Source organism: Condylura cristata, unplaced genomic scaffold, assembly GCF_000260355.1.
Source record: "Condylura cristata isolate star-nosed mole 26May11 unplaced genomic scaffold, ConCri1.0 scaffold00011, whole genome shotgun sequence".
Taxonomy (NCBI): Eukaryota; Metazoa; Chordata; class Mammalia; order Eulipotyphla; family Talpidae; genus Condylura; species Condylura cristata.
The window spans coordinates 23,324,263-23,340,956 of NW_004567112.1; the positions used below are offsets into that span (position 1 = coordinate 23,324,263).

The following is a 16,694-nucleotide window of genomic DNA, read 5'->3' on the forward strand; positions in this document are numbered from 1 at the left end:
ACCCTCCCCACCCCTGCCCCCGCCCATTTTATTCTCTGCTGGGAGTAAACTCCTTGGGGAGAGGCTCAGCTGAGAGGAAGTGGTAGAGAGGGAGCTTACCACATGATGCTTTTATCTGAAATGGGAAGAGAACCAGTTTTGCTGGAATGCCAAGTGGAATTTTCCAGAATTTGAAGAGTACATTGTTTTTCTGCTCAGTTTGAGTGGGTATAAATGATGTTTTAGCAGAGTAAGTAAAGACAATTATTTGGGACTTCTTAGATTTAAGCCATTTTCTTTGAATATTTCTAACTTTGAGCAGACAAGATCCAGTGTTGCTGTTTCTATCTGAACAGATTTAGAGTAAATATACAATTTTGGTACAAATTGTAAATGATAGCTCATTAAAAATGACAAATAGTAATTTAGAGAGAATGTTACAGTCTTTGACTTTTAAGTACTCAAATCTTAAATTATTTTGAATGGATGTGTATATGAATGTGGTGGTGGGGGGATCAAAGAGTATTGTTGTTTTGTTTTGACCTCATTGTATAGATGGTAGGTTGAGGTTCAAGAGATTATGTGAATTGCCTTGGGTGAGAGATGAAGCCACGTGCAGAACATTTGCCTCCAGGTTAAGAGTAATAAACTTTGCTTTCAATACTTAGTTGTTAAGAGTGAGTATGTTATTTTTACACTACTTTAATGCAAGCACAAATTCATTGTCTTCAGGAAAATAATTTTTTATTATTAGTAACCTTGTTTATAATCAGACTGCTTAATAGAGTCTCTTTTCCTAAAAATAGAATAATAAACCTGATCTGCATAGCCAGGTTTCAAACCTGATATTGAACATTGTAGATTAGTGAAGTCTGAAGGAGTGTTGACTGACTTTATTGCATTTTGGAAGAAATCCTTATATATATGAATAATATGTCCAAAGTGCCAGGAGTTGGGTGCCCTTGAATGTTGTCAGAAACTGAAATGTTACCTAAGTTTTCCTTGCAGATGTCCCAATTTATTTTCTCCACTTTAGAACCTGGACTTTCCACTTAGAGAACTCGCCAGGCGTATTTTTTTTTTTTTAAAGATTTATTTATTTATACATACAGAACTGGGGTACAGGCCAGAGATGCGGAGGGTGAGAGGATTCACCAGAGACAGAGTGGGGAGCAGAACAGGCAGATCGACGAAGTACACTGCTGAGGGGAGCAGCGGGCGGGTCAGGAGAGGCCTGCCACGCCATGTGGTCACCTCCGGGGCAGGCGGGAATCGAACTCATGCGGAAGCGGCTTTAGATTCTCAGTGCTGTGCTTTAACCCGCTGCGCCACCAGGGAGGGCCTCGCCAGGCGTATTTTTAATTAGCTAGTTTATATCACTGTTTCAAGAAACCAGAGACTACTTTTTAATTAATAGCTGCTTGGTGGTTTCAGCTGGGATACCTGGCTTACTGTGTGTGTATACAGTATGATAAACTGGAACAGGGAAAGTCATCTCACAAGGACTCTGAAACACACAGGGCAACAGCCTCAGAGGATATCTAAACTACCTTAGTTTCTTCCAAAAGATTTCGCTTTAATTCTTTCTTTTGGAAAATGGTAATATGTTGATATATGTATCTAGCAATTAATAGTTTAGAAAGTGCTTTCTCAGACCTCTCTGCTTTTGAAATGTTTGCACTTGTTTTCCAGGACACAGTCAAAACCATGAACACCAATTTTGTCCCAGGATTATTCTCTTAACCAGATAAATCATGACTAAGTGATAGCATTTTATATGAAATTTAAATGTACTTTTTAGGATAAATGTGTAGACTGAGAGGCTTTTCTAGTTTTAGCAGGTTTTATGATATCTTCCATGACTCATTTGCCCATGCTAATGGACTACTTTGAAAGAAAAATTTAGAATGATGATCCTTCATTTCATCTTTAGGGCAGTGTTATTAAAATATTATTAAAATATGACAGTATCTTAATTTTCCAGAAAGAGTTAAAGGAACTTGCTGCTGTTATAAAATCAGCAAATAGGTTTTTCTGCCAACTAGTTAGTCTCTTAATTCAATAGGGCTTCTAATTCTGGGTTTTCCCAAAAAGATCAGATTTCATTTAGTTCTTTAGCTAAGTAAAGCTTTATCTGTAATAAAGAATTAGTATACTTCCAAAAGTGACATTTTTATTTTCAGAATATAATCTCCCTTGTAGTGGCAGAATTTTAACCCTACTTCTACTCAGGCCTTTAGTATATGCAGACTGGGACTCTGGAACTTAAACAAAGTAAAATTCAGTATGCAAATATCTCTAAGTAGAGTTAAGAGGATGAAACTATCTCTTTTTTTGTTACCTCTTCATACACATACAGCTTAATGCTCTTTGACTAACAATTCTTTTTTTCAACTTAATATTGTATAATGCATTGAGGGTGTATTAGACAAATATCGTTTAAATCCTAGATCCACCCCTTCTTTGCTATGTAACTTCAGGCAAGTTACCTGTGCTTTTTATTTTATTTATTTTTAAAGATTTATTATTTATGTATACAAGACCTGGGGTGTAGGCCAGAGGTGTGGGGAAGGTAAAAGGACTCACCATAACAGAGCTGGGGAGTAGAACAGGCAGATCTACTGAAATGCACTGTTAAGGGGAGCTGCCCCATGTGGGTCAGCTCTCTGGCCAGGGATCAAACTCGTGCTGCAGTGGCTGTGGAGAGCTTCATAATGCTGTGCTTTAGCCCCTTGTGCCGCCATGGAGGCCCTCTGCTTTTTATTTTAAATGGACATATTAACCTCTTCTTCATAGATGGCAAAGTTAAGTATGTAATGCTCCTGTCATGAGACCTAGCGCCTTTTCCTTTCCTTTGCTTCCCTGCACTCTTTTCCTTTTGAGTTAGCAGTAACTTTCGATTCTGACCAGAGTCAAAATGGGAACCAAAGTACATAATACTTACTGGCCCCATGCCCGAGACTAATTTAATTGGCTGTGAGGAGTAAATGAGTACTTGGAAAACACCACAGTTAAAAGTACTGACCTCTTGACAGATACAGTGCTGCCATTCCCTTAATACCCCTGCCCAGTATCTGTTTTTATCTGAGCATGAAGTACTCACATAGTATTAGGACTATGGCAGACATTCCCTCTTATTCTTTCTTTCTCCCCAAGGCTTAGTCTGCTTTTATTGCTACCAGGTTTTCCCAAGTCCAGGTCATAAGAGGAAGTTGTTTGTGAGGCATTAGGATAGGGGTGAGGGGACTAAACAGCTCCTTCTCACTGCAGAGTCCTCTCTCTAACTTTGTTCCATAGAGAAACGTGTGCTCCCACATGAGAAGAATCATGTTTATAGGGAGGAGAAAGAGGAGCACTGTACAAGAGGCCAGACCTTTGATTGTGCTTTGGTTCCTGAGCACATCAGCATCCGTTTGCCCACCCTCCTGTCTCTCTCTACAGTCTTCTCTATATAGAATGCTTCTCTCTGGATGATCTGTTTAATTATTTGGGATCTTTGTGCTGTTTCAACCTGACAAGCCTTGTTCAGGGAGTAAATATCTCATATTTATTGGGGTTTATTTGTTGGAGTAGAAAGAGGTTCTATTACTTAGAAGAAAGTTTGAAAAAAACGAACTAGAAGTGAACCAACTAATTTTTTTTACCGCCACTCTTGATTAAGTATTCTAGAGGAACCTGTAATAGGACATCTTCATGTAGGTTACAGTAATAATTCCTGTTTTGTTTGGGAGACTGATTAAAGATCTATATTTTTCTTTTTTTTTTTTTTTAAAGATTCATTATTTATGCATACAAGGACTGGAGTACAGTCCAGAGGTGCAGAGGGTAAAAGGATTCACCAAAGACAGAGTGGGAAACAGAACTGGCAGATTAGCTTAAATACACTGCTGAGGGGAGCAGTGGACGGATCAGGAGAGGTCTGCTGTGCCCTGTGGGTCAGCTCCCTGGCTGGGGATCAAACTTGTGCAGCAGTGGCTTTGGATAGCTTCATAGTGCTACACTTTAATCCCTTGTGCCACCAGGGAGGCCCCAAGATCTATAGATTGTCTATAAGATATATAAGTAATAAAGTAGGATGGCATAAAATTTCAGTTGTTAAAATGTAGGATATAGTTCATCTGTTATTGATGACAATTAAATTTTTTTGACCAATTCATTAAAAGTATCTATTAAAAATACTGATTTTAATTAATAAAATATCAACTTTAAGTGTAATGATGAATAGAAAATAGTAATGCTGTTGTAGTAATAAAAAATAAAACAAAAATAAAATTAGGTGAGAAATTCCCTTTTATTAATCTTGGTTGGTGCTACTTAAGAGCTAATATTTAGAGGATAATGAGTTTATCAAAATTCTAAAGGGAATAGCTGGGTTCAATCAAGGACTTTATAGGCTTAAAATACTGACTCTTCAGTTTTGGTGGTTAAGAGTAAGGGCTTTTCAGCTGCTAGATTACTGTACTAGTGCTGCCACTACAAACTAGGCAACAGAAACTTATTTTTTCACATTTCTGAGGCTACAAGTCCACGATAGAAGTGCTGATAGGGTTGGTTTCTCCTGTAGCGTCTTTCTTTGGTGATCTCTCACGCATGGCCTGTTTGCTGTGAATCACACTGCTGTCCTTTCCTAAGGACACCTGTCCTTTGGATTAGGACCCTACAGTTATGATCTCGTGTAAACTTAATTAACCTCTTCAAAGACCTGAGCTTCGAATATTCGCATAGGGTATTAATCTATGAATTTTAGGAAGTGAGGGCACATTTTAGACTATGACAACTGGTTAATGGATAATTGATATATATGTATGGTGATATATGGCTATGTAATTGGTATACCCAGATACTGGGATACTACTCATCTATAAAGCGAAACAAAATACTAACTCATACCAGCCATAGATTAATTTCAAAAACAGTATGCTAGGTAAAGTTAAAGTAATTGATTCTGTTAATATGAAATTGTAGATAAGGTGAACAAAAGCAAGGGGTATGGATTGGGGGGATAAGATCAAAAACTGAAAGGCAAAGGAAATATTTTAGGGAGAATGGACTGTTCTATACTTGATTATGATGGTAATGGTGACATATATAGTCAGCGACCAAAATTAAACCACATACTTACAGTGGATGAAATTTATTGAAGGTAAATATTACTTCAACTTAAAAGAAAAAAGGAGTAAATGTATTAGAACCAATCTAAGTCTGAATTCAGTTCCAGCTCTTTGATTTAATAGGTAAATAACCTTGAGCCAGTCATCCCCTCTGGACCTCATTTTGCCCATCTGGAGAGGTACATACTGTGATAGTTAATTTAAGAATTAGACATGGTAAGCATTTAGCATATAGTGCCTGGAGCATGTTAAATGATTAAATTATTGTACTTCTCAGGATTCCTTCCTTATAAATTGTGTCAGTAACACTAACGTTACGCTCATTATTAGTTTTACTTTTTAGGCCTACACATGGAATGGAAAGATTTTTCTATGGAAAAAAAAATGGATACAAATAAAATAGGAATAAGAAGAAGGAATTTTAAGATGTCCCAGCACTTTGAGGGTAGCAGATAAAAATGTGTCTCATCCTTGTAAACATCATTATAACCTGAATTCATTTTGTTTATTGATCTTCTCAAATTAAAATTGGCCAGAACTGGGAACTAGTGAATCAGTGGGCTACAACTATCTTAATATTATAAAGACAGATATAAAAGAGGAACATTTATAGACAAACACCATCAGCCCTGCTCTTCAGAGATTTGTAGCCTAATTAGGGGAAGAGGGACATTTTTATACTAATTGTTCAATCTTAACCTATCTTAGCTCAATTTTTTTGCATCATTAATACTTAGATGGAAGCTGAAAGTAAACATTAGATGTTCAAATAGAATTTGTCTTTGCACACTGAAGTGGCTTTAAAAGTACTTTAGAAAGATGTTTTTAAGAAATGGATTCGATTGCAAAGAAAATATAACTTGTCCCCCAAGTTTTAACAGTCTTGACAGTTATTTTCAATTTAATAAAGTATTGTACTAAAGTAAGGGCTTTGTATATTGTTCATTTGTTTTTCATCAGTATAGTATCCCCGGGATTCTTCTTTAAGTTCCTAAAATGGCTTTTTATCCATAATAGAATGGAGAGCTCCATATCTAAGTCCTCCCCACCTCCCTCCCTTCTCTTATTCCTGTCTCAGCCCTCTCCCCCACCAACACCCACATCTCCCCCTCTCCCTCTTGTTCTTGTTTTTGTTGTAGTTGTTTTTTCTTTTGAACAACCTTAGTAGAATCTGTATGTGATGTCACTTTGCTAGAGCTACTTGGATGGATCTTTGTAGTTGACATACTTTAGATTAAAAAACTCTGCTCATAACTTGCCCTTGGGAATCACATGTGTAATAGTGCAGCTATTTAAAATCAAGAATGGGACCCTGTCTGGCACAGCAGATTAGAGTGCAGCACTATGAAGCTAGCCACAGCTGATTCAGCATTGAGTTTGATTCCTGGCCATGAAGCTGACCCATATGGCAAGGCAGACCTTCCCTATCTCGCCTCTGCTTCCCTCAGGGGTGTACTTTGTGGATCTCCCTGTTCTGCTCCCCACACTGTCTCTGGAGTGTCCTCTCACTACCTCTGCACCTCTGGCCTGTACCCCAGTTCTGTATGCAAAAATAAATTTTTAAATAAAATAAAATAAATAGTCCCGCTTATAAGGAGTAGCACATGATCTATTTTATAGTATTGTCTCAAATACTTAACAAAGCACCATATCATTAACACTAGAGCCTTTCACAATGTTTCCGTCAGTGGTCATGTAAACTAACTCAATTTTGAACTAACTGCAGTGGTGTTTCCCACTACAAAATGTAAGTACGTCTTAATATTTATTCTGACAGATTGAAAATAAGTCCATATTCAGGTTTATAATTTAAAAAATAAAAATGTTATCAACTTTTTAGATTTTCTGCTTAATTTTATAACCTTTGCCTAGAGAATCATCTAAAATATTTGTAATATTTTATTTTATATTGAACTATAATATGTACACCAAGCAGTTCACAGATAATAAATATATAACCTGATATATTTACAGATTAAACACTACCATATAATAAGTACCTAGATCAAGATTAAAATATTAGGGCCCTCCCTGGTGACGCAAGGGGTTAAAGTGCAGCACTGTGAAGCTATCTGCAGTCACTGCAGCACAAGTTTGATCCCTAGCCAGGGAGGTGACCCACATGGCACAGCAGACCTCTCCTGTCTTGCCCACTGCTTCCCTTAGCAGTGTATTTCAATCAGTCTGCCTGTTCTGCTCCCCACTGTGTCTCCCTCTAGCCTATATCCTAGTTCTTGTATGCATAAATACATAAATCTTTTTTAAAAATTAAAAAATTACCAATACCCCTCAGAACAACTCCTCTCAGGCTCCTTTCCAATTAATACCTTTAGCCATAGGTAACTACCAGTTAGGCTTCTGGAAATAAGATATAAAATTGAGTTATAAAATTGTTGGATACATGTGAAGTGATAAGATTTTATTTTAATGTTGACAATGATTGATCCAACAATTAAGTTCATGGAGAAGTTGATAAGACTCTTTGAGAGTCCACTGCATCTTTTTATATATGATATAAACCTATATTAACCTATAGTATGGAAGTGGAATTTGCCATATTACTCCTTTTATTATTTTTTTATTATGAAATAATTTTATACTGACTCAAGTTTTATGTATTCAATATTCTTTCTTGCTTAAAAGTCATATTTCTTCTCAGGAGAAAGGACAACTTTTGTGTGCCCAAATTTCTCTCTGAGTTCATTTCATTATCTCTCCCTAAGGGAAGAGTTGGCTCTAATTAGTCAGTTTCCAAATGGCAGTCATATGAACACTTGATCAAAATTTTAATTACCAGCAGGGTTGACCTATATTGTAAAGGCCCATTAGAGCAAGTTATTTCTTCCTCCCTTTATTGTATACTCAGTTAACAAGGCATGTGTATTGAATACTGTGTTGGCATAGAACATTTTGCCAGGTGCATTAGTATATTAGAAGGAACAGAAGATACTGACCTTGACCTCCAGGAATTTAACAATATCATAAATATCATGAGGTGGTTGAAAGTATGGACTCTGGAAGCAGACTACTTAGATCCATATTCCAAGTCCACCACTTTCTAGCTATGTGATTTGGGGCAAGATACTTAACTTTTCTCTGTCACATTTTCTTCCTCTGTGAAAAGAGGCTAATAAGAATACTTACAGAGTAGGGGAGGAGATGAAGTTGTGGGGTATACTAATATTTAATACATGTAGCATTTTTAGATGTTCTTGTGATATAGTAAGTATAATAATAATTATCATTTTAGGCATCATACATATAATACTGAAATTAAGACCAAGGTAGCACATAATTAAATTCTTCAATGAGTGATGAGAGCAAATAGAAGCATCTCAGGTCACTGCTTCAAATTGGCTGCCTTTTCCATATGCCATCCTTCTTCTATAATGATAAATTCCCAGCTGACATTTATCAATTTACATCTTTGATAGAAATGGAAAAGGAAAAAAACCTATCATGAATATTTTAAGGAAGTTTTGATTAGAATTGCCAAGATCTTTGGCAACTCTTCCCTCTTCCAAGATTCAGGATGTTTCTCCCCCCATCCCCCAGACTGTCAGGATTTGCTTTATGTACTCTATTACATGCATATTTATGAGTTAAAGTCATGAGTGGATAGCATTCTTATTTATCTTATTGTAATCAAATTCTTTTTCATGCATATCTGACCAAAAATCAGATAATAATGAAAGAATGGGAATGTGTTTCTTGGAAGAGAAATGAATAATTTTGCAATGCAGAATATGTTATTTCCTCTCTAAATAGAAGTTTTGTATTATGGTGTTGGGCAGCATTGCATCATTGGTAATGGAGGAAGAGACATAGGATGTCATAACCTATTTAACTTTTTTTTCAGTATTGCCTACCATATTTTATACATTCCATGTGAAGGAATGTATCCATGATCCAAATAATAAAAATGTATAAAAGTTACTTAAATTTTTTCAGAATGCATACCCTTTGTAAGTGATGTAAGCATTACTCTATAAAGTTAGAATAGATATTTTTCATTGAGAATTACTGTGATGAAAGGAGTTTAGGAGAAGGAGTTTGAACTGAATAATCCCTTCTAGTATTTGTTTAGAAGGAAACTGAGGAGGTCAACGATGAATATTATGCTTGAAGAGAGTAGAAAGCAGTTGAAGATGTAATTGACCAATTGATACATCAGTTTTCTAGCCAAAAAGTGAGTTATTTTCCCAGGGGTTCATAGTTTTCTTTATTTTATGCAACCTTTACCCCAAGTTATCTTTGTTTTTTGGGGCTTAAACTAATATTCATGCTTTGAAAAAATGGATTAAGTAGAAGTTCTTATTTATTTTTATAGAACCCAAAGTTTCAAATTTGAGAAACTTTCCACATTTTAGGGCCCTCCGTGGTGATGCAACAGGTTAAACCACAGCGTTGTGAAGCTATTGCAACCAGTACAGCATGAGTTCAATCCCTGGCCAGGGAGGTGAACCACATGGTGTAGCATACCCTTCCTGACCTGCCTGCTGCTCTTCTCAGCAATGTATTTCAGTACATCTACCTGTTCTGCTCCCCACTCTGTCTCTAGTGAATCCTCTCAGTCCCATATACTTCTGGCCTCTACCCTAGTTCTGTATGTATAAACAAACCTTTAAAAAAAATCTTTTTAGATGAATATCCTAGTTATATATATAACTTTGTATATGTATAATATCCTAGTTATATATGTATTTGTGTATATGTATAATATCCTAATTATATATGTAACTGTGTATATGTATAATATCCTAGTTACATATATAACTGTATATACATATAATATCCTAGTTACATATCCGTGTATAATAGCCTAGTTTTATATATATATATAACTGTGTATATGTATAATGTCCTAGTTACATATATAACTGTGTATATGTATAATATCCTAGTTATATATGTAACTGCCATTGTGTAGCTTTACTAAACATTGTAACAATGCATTCCATAGCCCTTGAATATTGAAGGTGAAGAAAATCCTCAAAGCACTTTTTTCTGTAGCAAGTCCTGAATATACCTAGCAACTAAATCCCTTTCTACTTTTCAATTCATTTTTAAGTTATTAAAAGTATTTTTTCCTCCATCAGACATATTATATGGAAAGTAAATGGAGAAACTAAGCTTTACCAAAAATTTACAGACACACATTTTGTATAGCAGGAATTAATTGTATGTAATTTTTTTGAGATTTATTTATTTATGCATATAGAACTGGGGTACAGGCCAAAGGTGTGTGGGGTGTGTGTGTGAGAGATTTCACCAGAGACAGAGTGGGGAAGCAGAACAGCAAGATCAACTGAAATATACTGCTGAGGGGAGCAGCGTGCAAGACAGGAGCGGTCTGCTGTACCATGTGAGTCACATCCCTGGCCGGGGATCCAACTCATTTCATGTTGAAGCGGCTTCAGCTAGCTTCATAATGCTGTGCTTTAACCCATTGCACTACCAGGAGGGCCCTATGTGTAATATTTCTATAAATTTTCAGGGAACTTTGTTTATGGGGACAAAAGAAATTCAAAGTGACCATAAAGTGCTATGGCTTTTAAGTATTCAGAATGAATGCTTTTTTCCTTTAAAATGGCATCTAATGACAACATAAAATATACACAAAAATTAACAGCAGAAAAAAAATTAGAAGAACTTTTTCCTATACCTGACATAAAGTGCTATAGTATAAATCCTTATAAGACTTATAAAAGCTCAAGCAGCCATCTGTCTTTTCCAGTGGCTGACCACATCCAGTGTAATTTCTACTTAAGATAGAATTTAACTTGTGCTTCAGAAAGGATTTTCTGCTATTTATATATACACACATACATGTATAATTTGTCTACAGTCAAGTTGAACAGTAGCTCCAGATTAATTCTGAGAATAATTAGAAAAGGATTGTGTGAATATTTTTTTTTTATTTCTAAATTCACCATTTTGATACAGATACCCATGGTTTTCTTCTGTGTTTACATGCAGCCAGGAGCTATGGGCGGAGACGAGGTAAAAAAATTTTTAATGAGATTTTTTGCTTGCAAAATTGTGAATAAATATGAGTGTGGGAGTGTTTATACCTGTGTCTGAAATAATGATTGTTGTATAGAATGCTGTTCTAGATTAGTTATTTTAGTGAAATACTTTTATCACTTTCACTATAATTACTTTTCTGTTACTTGGTAATTTGTTCGTTTAATCCTAGTAAAGACATGGCAGAACTATTTTTACTTGGCACTTTTTGTTGTATAATACTGTGAATAATCTTGAAGGAATAGCTGTTGTGTGTATATTTGTGTGTGTGTCCACTGTATTCTTTTCATCATACTTAGAAAGTACGAGTTAGTTCAAGGAGGGCAATTCTTGATCTTAGAAGGTTGAATAGTGAATTTATTTATTTATTTATTTATTTTTGGTATTACATCTGGAAGCAGATTTGCCTTGAAGTTAACTGAAACTTTAGTTTCAGAGACCTTTACTTTCATGGACCCTTTTCCAGGATATTTATCTTTTTTGTTTTTCTCTTTTTAAAAAAGGGACTCACAACTTGAATAAGCCTATTCTGTCTTGGTCATATCCAAACAAAATATACAATGCCTTTCTAAGACATTCCATATCTGTGCATTGTTCAAATGATTTTATGAAGTACAATAAACTTAAGATGTAGGGTCAAAGACTCAGGTTGTAATCATTACTCATCATTTATGTCTGAAATCTTCATCTCTACATTATGAGTTGAACAATCTTGTCCAACTTCAGAGTGCTTATGAAATTGAGTATGAATATGGAAAGGAAAAGCTATCCATGTAGACTGAAAAGTATTGTACAATTGTATGTTGCTTTAGTGTTCATTTGCAGAAACTGGGAGAACATAAGCAGTTTATTTGCTGTCTTAAAGACCAGAACTATACTCTCTGTACTGCTTATTGGGTGATATATACTGTTCGTGTTTACAGTTTACTGTCTTTGACTTTACAGCTTAGTCTTAAAAAGATAATTATATTAAATCCATAAGTATCTTACTTGTTGAATGAATATTAGCAGAGTCTAATATGCATTTGAGTTAAGGTACAAATCTTCTTTCATGGTGGGATCATATAGATTTATTTTCATAGAATGATGAAGAAAAAATATATGTGTAGTTGATTACTTCTTGAGCATTATTTAACATTTTAAGACTTTCTCATTTTTTAATTTAAAATTTTCAAAGTGTAGAAAATATTAATAGAAATCACTTTGTACCATATATTTTTTTTCATGTTGCTAGGAAAATGACTAGTTTGAGGAAGGGATAGGGAATGGACCAATTGATATGGAAAATAGACACCATCTGGAGGGTAGACAGGACAGGCTAGCCTTTCCTCCTCTTACATGCTGATCAGCCATCAAATCGTATAAACTTTTTTTCCTTCTGCTTTCACAGTCATCATCTCTCATTCCATTTCTGTTGCTCCATGTTTCTCAGTAACCACTTTGTGAACTCAAGATTCACATCTGGCCTCTCCATTTTGCCTACTTCACCTTCTATCTAACACATGTGCTTTCCCACTGTCTGGCCTTTGTATAAAGCACAGTCCACTCTTCTCTCATTTGCTTATCTAAAGCCTCCCCTTTTTTCACACATTTAAGCCTAACTCAAGCTTTACTCCTTCCAGAAATCAGGCAGTGTTTTCTTCTGCATCTACTGCATTACATTCTTCCTAGAATGCCCTGGTTCTTTAATGGTGAGAAGTTCTTTGATGAAGTGATCTCTTGCACCTAACACTGTGCCCTATATTTAGTTAGTGCTTATTAATCTGCATTTAAAAGGATTGTTTTGAAGTAACTTACCACATGATACATGTCAAAGTTTAGCATTATATTTTTATAATTATTGTATTTTTTATAAATCACAACTTACTGATAAATACTAGTCAATAAGAATATAAAATAACTTGTAGTTTCTACTCTCCTGAAGAGAAAAATACTCTTCCTTTTTCCATGTTATCTTCCTCATATCTATTTGCAATATTTCACTCAGTTGTTTTCAGAAACCATCATCATGTTTGCATCAGGTACTAAGCTACACATTGCCCACAATGACGTGTACCCTGTTCTCTGTGAATCAACAGTTTGATAATTATAAATAAAGAAGATAATGACAGGTGTGTGTGTGTGTGTGTGTGTGTGTGTGTAGGGGCTATTGCTAAAAGACTGAATGTAGACTTTACAATGAAAACAGAATAGACAGAAACATTTTTTTTTATTCCTTCATTTAGTCTTCTATTCCCAAAACTGCAAAAGGCATGTGCAGATGACATAGCCTTATGGGTTGGAGCAGGTGTTCTTCATATCCATTCTTCCTCCATGAGATCTAATCATCTAGCCAATGTTAACTGGCAGGATTCTCATGCTCATTTATTTTTGTAGTCAAGATTATATTAATTCCTTTCCTACAGACCAAATTTAGACTTTCTCAAAAAAGTTTAATGAGCAAACTTGCTAATGTACATTATTTTGCTCGAAGATTTAGCATAACTACGTTCTATGTATTACATGCAACTTTAACAAATACTTTAGAAAGCAAAGGACATTATCCATGACAGTGAGATCTGGTAATAAGAATCCAGTCAGTGGAATCTTTCAGCTCTTCTAATGAACTTTTCTAAATTTTCTAGAATAGTTAGAATATCAGGTACTATTTAGGTGATGAAAGAGGAATGGGCTTTAACTATGTGGTTCAATCTGAAAGGCTGAAGTGAACTTTTCAAGACCAGATGCTTAGAGATGTTCTTGAGTGTATATAGTGGGACCAACTGAAGAGAGGTGTTGGCAGTAAGATGGTGCGGCTTTGATTAATCATTTTTGAAAAGAGGGTCTGAGTCCTGGGCATAGAAATCTCAGGCTTGTGTGCTTCCAGTAGTGCAGTTGAAACAGTAGTACTTGGGAAATAGAAGAATTAGATGTGAAATAATAGAAGTTGAAAATAGATTATATATAAAGTATTTAATTGTCCAAACATATTTCTCATTGCTACTAATTTTTATTTTAGACAGGTTCCTATTTCCTTATGGAATCAAACTCACATTAAATAACCTTAACATTTTATCAGGAGTATTTTGGTTTCTACAGGTTTTAATGTGTTTTTTTATATAACTGCAGCCCCTGTTAGGAACTAGTTTAATGGATAGTGTCAGAAAAGGTCTCTGCCTATACATTAATAGCATACCTGATTAAAATGTATTTTGTTTTATTAATTTCACAGAAGTTTCTGTGGTCCTCTGAAGACTTCATATGTATAACCATATTGTCCATGTAATGTTTAATTTTTAATATAATTTCTTAAAAAGCAACAAGAAAAATATGAAAGATTCTTTACAGTAATGTCAATAAACAAATATGATAACTGATTAGAGTACTGTTTTTAAAAGTACTTCTGTATATTTAATCCATAAAATTCATAGACATTAATAGGTGCCCTTAGTTGATAATAAAGTTTCTAAGAATCCAATAAAAACAACTTGTGTAGCAAGTTGGAGTTAGTGCTTTTTGCCAAAACCTCCCTAAGAGGAAGACAGATCAGCTTTATCAGTGAGACAGCGGTATAAACTTACTATTTTGTTAATTCAAATCTTTATGTGAACTTTCTTATGTAAAGGAAAGGACAGCTCCAGATTAAAGCATGGACATAAGCTGAGTATTCATGCTTATGTTAATATATGAAGTGTTATATCTTACAGTAATAGGAAGATTTGGGCACAGGAGAATGTAAGAGAAATAAGATCACTAGCTTTCACATTTGTGAAAAAGTTGGTCTAGGAAGGGCATATAGGAATAATAACAGAGGGGCTCTCGGATGTACCATATTTTCATTCATTAAGTGTTTGTATGCTTATCATGGATCATATGCTGTGCTAGGCTTTAAATATGTTCTGTATCCCTACTGAGTGTTCACTCTAGTAGGACAACAATAAGTGAAACAAACATTTTTATACTCAAATTTATGATAACTACTAGACAGGAAAAAATGAGAGATTCCCTGTAAGGAGAATGCTTTTCTCTGAAGAATTGTTATTTAAACTGAAACCCAAAGGATGGATAGACTACTGTCTTTAAATAAATTGTCACATATACACAGATAGTTTAATGAACCCATATATCTCCTTCATTCTGCTTCAGTGATTACAACAATTTTGCCATTCTCATTTCACATGTTTCTTTTCTTTTTCCCCTAAGAATATTTTAAAGGACATTCCAGATATTATAAGACAACTATTTTAAAAGACTTGAGGCAAACAAAGTATTGATAAACCTTGAAAACATGCTAAATGAAAGGCAATTACAAAAGATTGAATATTGTGTGATTATACTTTTTTGAAATGCCCAGAAGGAAGATTAGTGGTTGCATAAGTTAAGAGGGTTCAGAGATAAAGGAAGTGACTATTAAATGGGTGAAGTTGGTAAACTGTAGAATATGCAAATTATATGTAGTTGTTATTAGAAAGGGCACCTTAAGGAAAGGAAAGGAGGTAAGTCAATGCTAGAATGACCAAGCTTGGTGGGAGGGAGCAGATGAAGTTAGATGATCTTAAGATGAAGTTAGAGGAAGGAAGGAAATCTGATCTTTCTGGGTTTTAGCTTCTGATAAGGATTTTGAACTTGGCCGAGGACAAAAGGAAATCTATGAATGTCTTAAAGCAGGGTCAATTGGTCATATTTATATACATATATATATTTTTTAACTGCCTACTGTTTGATATAGAGTGAGAGGGGAAGTGGATCATTTAAGTTAGGAGATAATGATAATAAACTGGGCAAGAGGTGATAATATTTTATGATAGGAAAAGAAGTAAACAAATGGAAAATGTATTCTGTACAATAGAATCAACCCACCTTAATAGCATTAAATTGCAAATTTGAATAAGTAAATGAGAATAAAGATTCAAAATGATATTCAAGTTCTAGCTTGAGAAGTTGTGGGTGAATTGGGATGCATGTTGAAATGGCCCTGGGAGACCATAAGTTTAAGGTAGAAGTCAAGAGTTCATTTATAAGCACATTGTTTTGCCTGACCAATACCCTCTTAGTAATGCCAAATATGACATGTATGTTTATTTTGTATCTCAGGGTTTTATGTAAGATTTTTGTGTATTAAAGGGGATTCTGTTGCCCCTAGTGATTTGAATACCATTCATCTGGTTTAAAGCTCTCATTATGTAAATGAGAGTTAGGTAAGTAAAATGTCTGATCCAAGATACTAGTAAGCCTGCAGTAGAATCTAACTCTCTTGACTTAAGGACTTCTTTTTTTTTTTTTTTTCCTGGAGAGAGCTAGACTTCATAGTTCATTTTTTTAAACCTCCAAATTTCTGAGCTACCTGTAAGACTAAGATAAAAGGGTCTGGTGTGGAATAAAGTACCAGGCCAGAAGTGCCCTGGAACTGCAGGAGCCCCAGGATGGTAGATGTCTGTGTGCCATGTGGGTTGGCTCCCTAGCCAGTGATTTGAATTCATGCCACAGTGGCTGGCAATAGGGAGGTCCAAATGCCATGTTATGTTAAGTACTGTTGCTTCATAGTAGAGTTTAAAGTCAGGTATTTTTACGTCTCTGTTTCTTTTTTCTCCTGATTGC

General features: G+C 35.1%; 1 protein-coding gene across 7 annotated transcripts in view; it reads left to right on the top strand.

Annotated features, from left to right (window-relative positions):
* CPEB3 (cytoplasmic polyadenylation element binding protein 3) overlaps nt 1-16,694 on the top strand; it is a 172,405-nt gene that overhangs the window by 78,751 nt on the left and 76,960 nt on the right. For 4 of the 7 annotated variants that reach the window (XM_012723761.1, XM_012723762.1, XM_012723760.1 and 1 more), the window contains exon 5: nt 11,070-11,093. The exons of the other annotated variants lie outside the window; for them this stretch is intronic. In XM_012723761.1, the coding sequence (XP_012579215.1) occupies nt 11,070-11,093 (24 nt within the window). The remainder of the gene's footprint in view (nt 1-11,069; nt 11,094-16,694) is intronic. 7 annotated transcript variants of the gene reach the window in all.